General features: G+C 38.8%; 1 protein-coding gene across 1 annotated transcript in view; it reads left to right on the top strand.

Annotated features, from left to right (window-relative positions):
• Window positions 1–12,854, top strand: part of EPB41L4A (erythrocyte membrane protein band 4.1 like 4A) — a 256,160-nt gene that overhangs the window by 240,346 nt on the left and 2,960 nt on the right. Inside the window, exons 19-22 of the mRNA XM_047090213.1 lie at window positions 7,174–7,221; window positions 7,815–7,883; window positions 9,374–9,484; window positions 10,518–10,599. Of these exons, the coding sequence (XP_046946169.1) occupies window positions 7,174–7,221; window positions 7,815–7,883; window positions 9,374–9,484; window positions 10,518–10,599 (310 nt within the window). The remainder of the gene's footprint in view (window positions 1–7,173; window positions 7,222–7,814; window positions 7,884–9,373; window positions 9,485–10,517; window positions 10,600–12,854) is intronic.

Below are 12,854 nucleotides of genomic sequence, written 5' to 3'. Positions count from 1 at the left end.
TGGAGAGAGAATCCCAAGCAGACATGGGTCTCAAACTCACAAACCATGAGATTGTGACCTAAGCCAAAACCAAGAGTTGGACACTTAACTGCCTGAGGCACCCAGGTGCCCCTAAAGCTTTTATTTTTAAATAATTTCTACACCAACATGGAGCTCGAACCCATAACCCTAAGATCAAGAGTTGTATGCTGTACTGATTGAGCCAGCCAGGCACCCCATATATGCTGAAAATTTTAGATGATGTCTAATTAGGAGGTCTGGATTATGCTGCCTTTCTTTAAAAAAAAATTTTTTTAACGTTTATTCACTTTTTTTTTGAGAGACAGAGACACAGCGTGAGCAGGGGAGGGGCAGAGAGAGGGAGACACAGAATCCGAAGCAGGCTCCAGGCTCTGAGCTGTCAGCACATAGCCTGACGTGGAACTTGAACTCACAGACCATGAGATCATGACCTGAGCCGAAGTCAGACGCCTAACTAACCGAGCCACCCAGGCGCCCCTATGCTGTCTTTCTTTAAAGAGTCAAATTTTGTTCAGGCAGGTGGCTAAATTACTGGTGGCTACTTTCAATCTTATTTTTTATGCTTGGGTTTATGCTTTGGTAGTGTGGGACTTTTTAGACTTTTTCATTAGTTTAGGATGTGTTTTTTTACTTTAGGCTTCATCCCCATTCCTAAAGCTTGGCCTTTCTGGAGTCTTAATTGAAGCATACAGTGTTCAGCATGGCTCTTCCACAGCAACTGCATCAGAACTCTGTCTCCTACCACTTCACCTCTCTGGTGTCTCTGCTCGGCGCTAAGTCTTACAGCAGCTTCTCTCTGTTAGGCCTCATATAGTCTTACCCCGCTTATGTAGAGATTAAGTGCAATGAATATACTCAGCCATCCTCTTAAGGAAAACCCCGTACAGACTTCTGAAGTCCCCTTTTTAATTTTATCCTGCATTGTAAATTCCAGCCTGATCAGTAGCCTCACGTTCTGATCTCTGCCTCCCCAGCCACGTGAGACTGTTGCCTCTTGAGCTCCACTTCCCTGTCCCATACTTGGAAAGTCCCCCCAGAGAAAACTGAAGCAAATGAGGGGGATTGCCTTGTGCTTCTCTTCTCTCAAACATCATAGGCTTATCTTGTCTGTTGCCCAATGTCTGAGAAACAGTTGCTTTGTATATTTTGTTTTATTTTATAGTCCTTGAGGAGGGAAGGGTCCCTCTGAAACCAGTTATTCCATTGTGTCCAGAAGCAGAGGTTCAGAATGCCCTTTTGAGGTAGAGATATGCCTTTAAACTCAGTATTGTTTTTATCAGATCAGCTGAAATCAGAGAAGAATCCAATGGTACTTTAAACTTAAAATATTATTTAAACTTTAATTTTAATCTTATTTACATGATAAAAATATCAGATCAGGTACAGGATTATCTCAGAAAAATGCAGTCGTGGGAGAGAACCCCATTAAGAGTTTGATGTGCATCTTTCTGGAATTTAGGTTTAAAGCAAACCATAAAAAAGATTTAGCAAATATTTGGGATGACTTTGTAACTGAACTTGGTTGATTAATTATATAGCTATATGACCAAAATGCAGTTAAAGAAATTCCAAGTGAAAAAAAAATCTATTTGAAGAGTAGTTCATTCAGAAGTTACTCTACCTCCTTGGTAAAAAGCAGACTGAGAAGGAGAAAGGACATAGGAAGAGCAACTGGAAAACCTCTGGGGTGGGCTAGGTGTGAGAGGTGGTTTTAGCTCAGAAATGAAGAGAAGTGGATGAAAACACATTTTGGAAGCAGTGCTGGCCGATTTGGGAGTGTGACAGGTATTTTGCATGAATTTGCAATCTGGGACTGATGGGTGGAGCGGGAAGTCATGAGGTTTTACTGAGGTGGGTGAGATGGGCTGGAGATGTGTGTGGAGAGAGTGTCAAGATTTTTGTTTTGTTAGGTTTGAGAAACCAAGTGTGTAATCAAATGGAAATGTCAAGTAGGCAACTGGATAAAACTGTTACAACTCTGCAAGATGATGGAATACCTACCTTCTATGGACAAACTGAGCTCTCTTTCTTTGAGCTATGACATTAAAAACCTGAGGTTTGTTGACAACTAAGAAAGTTATTTGCTGGGTGCCATTGTCAGACCTCTGCTTTCTGGGCCTCCCCGATGTTAGCTTACTGCCTAATCTCCATGAACTCCCAGTGTCATCTCTACAAACAGATAATACCATTTTCATATTGCTGAAAATTCAAGTCCTATATGACAAGTACCTGTGATATCATACTTGGGATTACAGTTACTATAATAAGTTCTCTAGGTCTTGGGCAATCTCTAGAAATGCTGTAAGGTACTGATTTTTTTCCCTTGAGATAAAGAGGAGGTGAGATGTGAAGAGAGCGGGGTGGGGCCAACTCAAATGAAGATTATAATTTGGTTCTGTGCAAATTTAGGAACCACTACTGCTTTTTTCTTAATGTTTTTTTTTTTAATTAAAAAAATTTTTTTTTAATTTTAGAGAGAGAGAGACAGGGAGAAGGGGAGAGGGAGAGAGAGAGAGAATCCTAGGCATGCTCCACGCTCAGTGCAGAGCCCAGCCCAACGCCAGGCTTGATCCCACGACCCTGGGATAATGACCTGAGCCAAAACCAAGAATCAGATGCTCAACTGACTGAGCCACTCAGGCACCCCAAGAATCGCTACTGCTTTTTAAAAAAATGGTAACATGACTAGAGCAGGATCTGAGAAAGTAATTAAAATTGTTCTTCACATATAATTAACATTTCAGATATACAGTAAGCCACTTAACTGTCAATTACTCCCATATTCTTAATTCCTACTACCGTGTTAATAAATTGCTATATGGACATATATTCACTGAGGGTTTAGAATGCTATGATACGTCATTCACATGATTCATTCATTTTATTTTTCAAATTTACAATAAAAAGCTAGAAAATTTTATGTATTATAAATGCCAGAGACATACAATAGTATAAAATACAAACCCCCTCTCTCCTAAAACACATTAAGCTAAAATATCATTGGATCTCATCTAGGAAAATGTTGAGAAGTACAGTTCTTTCTAGTACATTTTGAAGCTGCATTGCCATGACATTCTTGTTTACTTATCATTAGAAACTTTTGGTGAAAATGCTTTTCTATATTAGTAGAACTTTACTCATTGGTATATTTGGAAGAGGCAGTGAAGCTGAAACAATAGTTCTCATAGGTTCAACTTGTGTGTGTGAGAAGGCTCATGCTCCCTCTGGTGGTGGTAAGGTCTCACTATTTTTATTCAAAAATAATTGATGTGAAGATGGGATTGTCAGGGTGAAGTGATGTTCCCATTAAAGACAAAACAGAAGTCTGATTCCTCAGAGATTTAGCATGTAGGTTCTGGAAGTGACTCCTTGAATGATCTTCAGTAGCCAGGTTGCTGAGCCCTGTGGCTTCCTAATCCTTCTTTAATTCTGACAGAGGGAGGGAAGGAGTGGAAGATTAAGCTTTCTCTTAATCGTGTCTATTCTGACCACTCAGGAATATGATGAGGAATTAATGAGATATTTGTTAAGGGCTTTGAATTTTTAAAATAAAGATGTTTTATAAACTTACAGTTTTCTTAGTAACATTTTCAAGTCTAAATTTCCTTTTAGAACAGCGTTCAGTGGTAAGGTCACAAAAGCATGAAGTCAAATGCTACCTCATTTATTTTTTAGTTTATTATAGTACATAAAAATATAGTGTATTGTATCCCATAGTTTAACATATAGTGTTTTCTAGTTAATATAATCGTAACATTAGGGAGATGTAAAAGACTATATGCAGTGATGGGGTTTAAACACTGTAGATTTAACAAGTGTTGTTCTTAGAGTTTTGGAAGAAAGGAGATGATGATTCTAAATGATGTCTCATCAAAGCTAATTTCTCTGAAAAATGAATATTTATATTGGGCTGTTGGTATCAGGTGTAGATGAGGGATGTTTTGTTTTTGAAAAATATGGGACTAATATTGAACTTCATGTGTATTATATATATATGCTCTATTTCCTTAGGAACTTATTTGGAGAGTTCAAATAAAACATCTGCATAATTAAGAGCACTTTAATTAAGAAAAATGGCTGTCAAAATTCCACAGCTTTCTAAATTCACAAAATGATGTTGAGCTGCAGATCATGAAATCATCCTAAATTATTGATTAAATGTGTGCAGATGTAAGCATAAGAATAATACATTCCTCATTAGCATGTTGCCTGTATTTACATTTGTTAAATCACAGGTGGTCTAGCAATTGGAGGAAATTGTTTTTTTTGTTTTTGTTTTTGTTTTTGTTTTTTTGTTTTTAGCTTTGGAACTTCTCCCTGACATAAAGCTGCTTGAAACTGCTGTGCATTTCAGAACTCAGTAACTTAAACATGACAATCGTAGATGCTTATTATAGATGCTATAGAACTTAAACATCTAGACTAAATTCCTGAATCTTTTAGGACCAGTATTTATGGCTCCAAGGACTAATGTTCCCATTTGGGTTAAGGTAACATTTCTGCTAATTCTTACAAGATGGGAATGAAAGGTATTGCCTGTGGAATTGCAACAATAGTAATTTTTTAAACCATGGAAATATTTTTATGTTTTTCTTTTTTGATACCTAAAGTTAGAAATTCTCTTGACCATGACAGTGTGGAGCCAGCTTGGGATTCCGTCTCCCTCTCTCTCTGCCCCTCTCCTGCTTGTGCTCTCTCTCTCTCTCTCAAAAATAAATAAACTTAAAAAAAATTCTCTTGACTAAAAATAAATCAGAAAAGATAGGTAAGTATGAATAATAACATTACCTGCAATTCCAGCACTCAGAAATATCCAGTTATCAAGTGTTTTGTATGTTGCTTATATTCATCATCTCTCTCTCACTAGCCTGATATAGTAGTCATGGGGGACAGGCACATCCTACTTGTCCCTCATTGCTTTTTCTTATTCTCCCTTCCTCTTTCCTCAAAGCACTCGGTTTTGAATCTCAGGCCATCAAATTATACCACTCCTTGTGTATGCGTCCCTTACCTCATTATTTGAAGATTTAGTTCCTGCTTTGCTATTATTCTCTCCGACACTGTGTCAGTAATCACATAATGGATCTCTACAGTGACCTGGCCTCACAGTTCCTCCACCCAACCATAACTACTTTACTTTCAGGTCAAACCTTTGACCAGTTATTTCCAGGTTCGGGCAGTTTTGCGCCCCATGGGACATTTGGCAATGCCTGGAGACATTTTTGCTTGTCACAGTGGGGAGGTATTACTGACATCATGGGCAGAGACCATAGGGCTACTAATCATCCTACAACGCATAGGACAGCCCTCTACAGCAAAGAATTATTTGACCCAGAATGTCAATAGTGTTGAGGTTGAGAAACCCTCTTCAACTCAAAGATAGCCTTACTATTGCACCTTCAGAAATAAGAATGATTTTCAATAGAATGGCTTCCTAACCTAGATATTCTGTAATACTTAAGACTATTGGGTGACCCTCTCTGACAATTAGATGCTGATGTACAGGTAAAGCAGAACCATCTTTTCTCTGGGAATAGTATAAATAGCTTAGTGCTTTTTAGTATTAGCACCTTCTCCAGAAGTATCATTTAAAATATTGTCTAGTGAATCACACCAGCCAAACATAGGAAAGGCAGATTCCTTACAGAAAATCCTTCCAAAGAAGCATTTCTTAAGACTTAAAAAAAAAAGTGTATAGGGGCATCTGGGTGGCTCAGTGACTCTTGATTTTGGCTCAGGTCACAATCTCATGGTTCATGGGATCGAGCCCTGCATCAGGCTCTGTGCTGACAGTGTAGAGCCTGCTTTGGATTATCTCCTTCCTCTCTCCCTGCCCCTCCCCTCTCTCTGTCTCTCATGCTCTGTCTCTCAAAATAAACTTTAAAAAAAATTTTTTTAAGCATATAATTTTATTATATAACAAAATCAACATTTAACAATATCACATTTTTACATTTGAGACCAAGGCTTCATCCCCTCCCCTTATCTTCCATGTTTTGACTCCTTTTGAATTGGTTAAAAGGCCTTTACAGATTTTTTTTCCATAAAGGAAAAAGCCACTTAGTCAATTTAATTGCTAGAAAGTAGCTTATTGTATTCTGTGGTCTCAGAAAGTCCTACCAGAATGCCTCAGTGGTGCCTTATTACTGAGAAAAATGAAAACAATGATAATATCATATGTTGAAAGTGATATTGAGCCCAAAAATGCTGATACAGATTATGAACGTAAAATTCCACAGAACGTAAAATTGCTGTGGCTTTGCGTAGCACCAGGCCTTTTAATTGTTAGGTTTTGCGTCCTTTCTTTGGGCCTTTATTAGGCCTTGGTTCTATTGAAAGGACTAACGAAAGCTTATCATTTTCTCACTAGGAAAAAAAATCATTCTGTGGCAACACTTGCAGTGATAATAGATTTCTAGTATTCATTGCTATTGTGGGGAGGGTGAACACATGGATAAAGACTTGAAATTTCTCATTCTAGGAAATTAAAAGTAGTGGTATAATTTCTACTCGGGGATTTTTGGAGATTTGTGGGGTATGTAGATTCAGATGGAGAAGGGCATACAGAGGTGACAGTATAAGCCACACATAGATCCCAGCATTTCTGGGCCCATGCTCTGGCCCAGAAACACAACATGAGATGTAGTATGAAAGGTAGGTAGGTCACTGGCACAGTGTGCCAGCCTGGGCTGTCCCACCATTCCCTTTTCCCTGTGGTTGCTGCTTCTACTAGGTAATCACAGATCATGTTGGGAATCTTTCCTATTAATAGAATCAGGATGAGTTCTTTGCCTTTACTTAGAAATAGCCAGAAGGACCAGAAACAGAAGGCCTGAATCATCTTCACTGTAAAATCACCAGTGGAGGGTGTGTGGATTTGCTCTTCAAGTTCTAGGCTCTTTCATCAGATAAAGCCTTGGCTGTGGCTGGGTTTTACGTGATTTTTTTCAGTACTACTAGCAGATAAATTATCTTGTATCTTTATGCTATCCCACATTGGCTCTCCCTGCCCAGTCTTTCGTTGTCTGGTCCCAGCTGGCAAATAAGAACTTCACAGTCTGAAAACTATTAATGTAGCTCGGCTAAAGTTAGCTGTTGGATTTTTCGATGAAGCATGTTTGCAGAGATGAGTGGTGTTTTTTCTATTTATAGGAGGAGCCCTGATATCCAAGCAAAAGAAGAGTTATGGAAGCATATTCAGTAAGTACTGATTTTTTTCTTCCTCTTCTTGTTTCAAAACCCATGTAGTGTTAAGGCGTTTACGAGGGAGACCACTGACACCGAGAGGCAGCCTCTGGCTGAAGCCTGTCACATAGTCTTTCTTCATTGCCATCATTATGTAGAACATGGGACTCACAGCGGTGATGCCTTCCCGTGCCAGCAGCCCCTCTACAGGTAGCCCTGACATCTTCTCTCTTAAGGCCAGTTAGCCTCAACCTGTAAATGGCCTCAGGACAATGTTTTACAAATAAATACCAGGGAAAACAGATTCAGAAGGAAAAAAGATACTACAGGGGAGAGAAGCAGATCTTTTGTAAAGAAATGATGGATGGAGAGTCGTCTACATTCCAGTTATAGAAAAACTGGAAAAAAGGTAGAAGAGCCACAGAAAAGGTTTTCCCCCCCATTTTTCCTTGAATACATACTAGGTTTTTAATCTTTGCTCCTGGCTTATATTTCTCTTAGTTTTACTAATACTGTGTTTGGGGATAAGGTTAGGAAGGAAAAACTCACCTGCCAGTTGTATTTCTATCAGCTTCATAAATTTAATTTTCTTGCTCATTCCCTTCTAGAAAGGAACTTGTGGATCCTTCTGGTTTGTCTGAAGAACAATTAAAAGAGATTCCATACACTAAAATAGAGTGAGTATGTCTTTGAAAATCTTGTCACAAAAGTTTTATTAGTACTTATAAGTGAATAGTCCATTCTTAGTTTCCGGTGGTATTCTATGAAGGGCTTTGTCTTTACATTTTAACTAAAATTAAAACTGTAGGAAAGGGGGTGCCTGAGTGGCTCAGTCCATTAAGCATCTGACTTCGGCTCAGGTCATGATCTCATGGTTTGTGAGTTCGGTCAGGCTCTGTGCTGACAGCTCAGAGCCTGGAGCCTGCTTCAGATTGTGTGTCTCCCTCTCTCTCTCTGCCCCCTGGCTTGCTTGCATTCTGTGTCTCTCCCTCTCAAAAATATTAAAAAAAAAAAAAAAAAAACTGTAGAGAAAGAGGTAGAAAAGGGTGTATAAAAGCTAATTGTTATTTTGCACTACAATCACAATCATATATTAACTGCCAGTTTGTATGAAGTGGGTACACAGGAGCTTTTGATAATGTGTTCTAAAACCTAAGTTCTTTTTTTAAGGGATTCATTGATTGGTAATAATGTTTCTTTTTATTCACTACAAGATAGTTGTATTGGCCCTGAATCCTGCCACATTAGCCCATAGAACTAGCACATTGAATGTGCTCCATGGAAGCGTAACAGGATTCCCTAATCACCATTCAGTGTAGGATGCAGCAGAAGATGATCTATTTACTGTTTTCTGCCCTGCTGTAATTGGTAAAGAGAAAGGGTGTGTGGGGGTGGGGGGTTATTTCCTTGCTTTATTTCCGTCTGTAACCCATGCTTTCTTCCCACTCTGGTCAAACTGCAGGTTTGTACACACTCTCCCCAACTCCCCTTCCTACCACCCCCTCATCTCTTGGCCAAAGATTGAATTCTTTTTTTAAAAAATTTTTTTTTTCAACGTTTATTTATTTTTGGGACAGAGAGAGACAGAGCATGAACGGGGGAGGGGCAGAGAGAGAGGGAGACACAGCATCGGAAACAGGCTCCAGGCTCTGAGCCATCAGCCCAGAGCCTGACGCGGGGCTCGAACTCACGGACCGCGAGATCCTGACCTGGCTGAAGTCGGACGCTTAACCGACTGCGCCACCCAGGCGCCCCTAAAGATTGAATTCTTAATGACAGGCTAATTAGCTAGGATAAGGACCAACCTTTCCTCATAGGAATGCCATTTGTCTGCGTTACAGACTTTTTTTTCTTTCACACTACTGGAAAAAATTCAACTGTAGGGAATAGTTTCATTAGAATTTTTCATTAAAAAACTACACACTCATGTGCATACAAATAATAGAGCTTCATTTTCATGTAAATGAAATGGTCATGTAAATGGTCAAGAGGGCAGTTTTCTGTTAGCTCGTGAAAGTGAAGCCACTTAGGCTTTCTAAGCTCAGAGGGATCATGTTCTTTTTAAATTCTTGAAGTCATTCCTTTGTGGTTTCCATATTAAGGAAAAATTCCAAATTATCCTCTTCTGACTTCTGGTTTATTTCCATGTTTTTGGTTGCTTATTCAGGACTCAAGGTGACCCAATCCGCATCAGGCATTCCCATTCACCGCGAAGTTACCGCCAGTATCGCAGGTCTCAGTGTTCAGATGGAGAGCGATCTGTTCTCTCGGAGGTGAAGTAAGTGAGCAAGCTTGAGTACATTATCACTTGCAGGACTCCAGTTCTGGAACAGCACAGTACAGTAGGACTTTCTGCAATGATGGAAATGTTCTGTATCTATAACTGTTAAGTATCTGAAAGATGGCTAGTGTGACCGAGAAACTGAAAATTTAATATTCTTAATTAAATTTAAGTAGCCCTGTATGGCTAGTGGCTACCATATTGGACAGCACAGATCTAGACCATACTTAGCCTGAATCATGGTACCTTCAAGCTATGCACTGAAACTTTTACAAGAAAAAAAAATGCATTAACTATTCTATTATGAATAATGCATCCTTATTTGAGAAACGGTGTATGTTTCTTTTTGATCTGATGACATTTTCTTTTACTATAGCAAATACCATATGTTGTAGTTATTTGTGTTATTCAGTTTTTCTTTTGAGGAAAGTGACTGTATTTCACAATACAGTCGCAAGAGGGGCTATATTTTAAATGAATATGTTAATGAAATAATTATGTATCATGTACTTGGTATTGCTGGGTAGGAATGTTAATCATTTAACTCTGAATTAAGGCTCAAAATTTTGATGAACATTAATAAGTTGGGACATAAGCTAGCCCAGCCGAGAGAGTTATAGGCCAGGTTTTGTTTATTTTTTGTTTGTAAAATGTAGAGCATGGCTATTTATAGCTACATAGGTTTATAGAAAAAGAATAAATGGCCACAAATGCTTCTTTGGAAACAAATCGAAAGGCCATTTATACATGTCACAGTAACTAGAGCACATGGGAACCACACTTATGTTTTACTATTGGTTCTTCTATGATTTTGAGCAAGTCAAAACCTGGCTCAACTTAATGCAAAGCCTGCCCAACTTAATGCAAAAACATTTATTAAACATCTCTCCGTGTAAAGTATTGTGGTAGGGTACTCTTAAGGAGTATATAGGTACATCAAACATGTTTTCTATTCTGTAGTTCTCTTCCACCTCAAGTTGTGATTCTAGGTACTATCTCAATTGTTAATTCTAAAACAAATCCTCTGCAGTTCAAAAACGGATCTTGTACCTCCACTTCCTGTGACACGTTCTTCAGATGCTCAGGGTTCTGGTGGCTCCACAGTTCATCAGGTTGGTAATAATAAAGTTTTAAGGTATTGGTATTGATGAAAATTTTTGAGAAGCACTTTTCTGAAAGTTCTTTTGGGGAAATAGGGCAATGAATCTCTAACCTCATTCTGAGATTCTGTAATTTAAAAAGAAATTATACAAAACGTGGAAGGAGGGTTACATGATCAAGACAAGGCACAACATGGGAAGAGTTAAGTTAGAAGTGAGAGCTAGAGCTAGTGCAAGGTCTCAAACAGTCTGATCCTTGGAGCAAAGCGAAGGATAACGAAAATGGTAAGATTATTTGAAACCAGAGCAAAGAAACAATAGCTTCACTAATTAAAAAAAAAAAAAAAAATTCTTTGATATTTTTTGAGCCAGAGAAGCGAGAAAGTGGTAGACTTAGAGCAGGCACATTTTCTATTATTGATGGCAGACAGAATTACTCAAGTCCTATTTCATTTGTCTTTTCCATCAAAGAAAATTACTTTTGTTCTGGAAATGTTTTAAATAATGTGGTTAAAAGGGAATTCAAGGACAGAGTAAAGTTGTCTGCCTTAATAAAATCAATTTACTCAGCTGGATTAGATCTATCAGGGGAGCACTCTAACAAACATATTGCAGCAAGGTGTTTGACACCATCTCTTATGGTAAATCAGAGAAAAAAAGGCTGTGTGAGATCATTGGGTGGATTTAGGTCTACTTAAACCATCACTCTAAGAACAAAGTTGATGTTTATAATGGGTCATTGTCCACCCGTTGTTTGTAGTGATGTGGTGTTCATTAGATCCTCCATCCCTTTGGAACGCAATTCTAACTACTGTCTCCCATAAAAAGGCATGTAAGCACAGTTTTATATGTAAATCCAGGGAGTTTTATGGACAATCTAAGAAAACTGACTCCAGTGGTACAGGTTATGCACTGCCCTTTGTTTCTCCAGATTCATTTTTGTCATTGACTTAAGCAGGGTCAGAAACGCCTGTACTAATTTATGTTAGATTTCCTGGGAAGAGATTCTGAGATGGAGGTTTACATGGAGGAACTTTATTGGAAAGCATAAGGATCAACACTTGTTGGGATGAGAAAGAAAGCCAAATGTTGAATGGTGTAGTATTCTCCGAATAAAGCATCAGCTGATTCCACAGGGAGCTCTAGAGCTGAGAGGGCCTATCGGCTCTCTCCCACTTGGCCTTTACACATAGACACTCACCATGTAACAAGTCACTTGTTGAAGGGTGCCCTAAGGAGGGGGCTGTCTTCAGCTGAGGGTAGTTCCTGGGGGAGGGCTCAGTTTTTTAGCCGTATATCAGCCAACACTCCCAGCAGCTGGGGGAGTGAATGCCTCAGTCCTGAATGGAGGACTGGATGATTAGTTACTACATCCAATAACATCTTCCTCATTTTTGATTAGGTAGATCTGGAAGAGCCAATAGGTTGTGCAAACAATTGTTTCAAGTCAATAGTATTTTAAAAATTTATATTCAAGATTAGGAGTTTAGGCTTTGCATTCAGATTGACCTGCATTTGTGTCTCCTTGTCTCTGCATACCACTTGTGTGACTTTGAGCAAACCGTGTAACTTGTAAACTTCAATTTCTATGCAACGTAAATAACCTGTCAGGGTTATTGTGAGGATAAACAGGCAGTTATTTTTCGGAACTTTGTCTTAAAATTTAAAGTTGGATTCAGCACAAAGAATTTTTTTGTACTTTCGCTCTTCCAGCTACCCTAGACTCCCTGATCACCATCACTCAGGAATTGCAGGAAACTTCTGCACATTGAAATAGTTCTCACTTTTCTGCATACAACAGCTCACATGCATCTACGGATCAGTGTGGCACTGATTCAAAGCTGGTCTCTGTGACATCTCTTTGAATTCAACAAATACCTAATAAGCACATTAGACAGGCACTGGCTGGGTAGTCAGTAAACTACAGCCTATGGGCTAAATCCAGCCTGTTTCTGTATGGCCTACGAGCTAATAAATTGCTTTTACATTTTTTAAGGGTTAAGGGGTGGAGGTGGGGGGCACAACATGCAACAGCAACCAGATGTAGTCTACAATTAGGCCCTTCTGAGAAAAATGTTCAGACTGCTGGCCTAGACATAGAACACATAAAAGTTAACAGACAAAATCATTAGGGAAGCATTATAAAGAAACCAAGGGCTCAGTTAGAAAATCAACAGGTCAATTTGACAATAAATTTCATATATTGAAAAAAAAATAAAAGAAAATCAACAGGTGACTTTACAGAAATAGGGTGATCCAAGAAAGTT

Source organism: Lynx rufus, unplaced genomic scaffold (assembly GCF_022079265.1).
Source record: "Lynx rufus isolate CCGP_SWC_20201006 ecotype Redwood Valley unplaced genomic scaffold, mLynRuf1.p SCAF_1, whole genome shotgun sequence".
NCBI lineage: Eukaryota > Metazoa > Chordata > Mammalia > Carnivora > Felidae > Lynx > Lynx rufus.
This window is presented reverse-complemented; position numbering and strand designations above follow the sequence as displayed.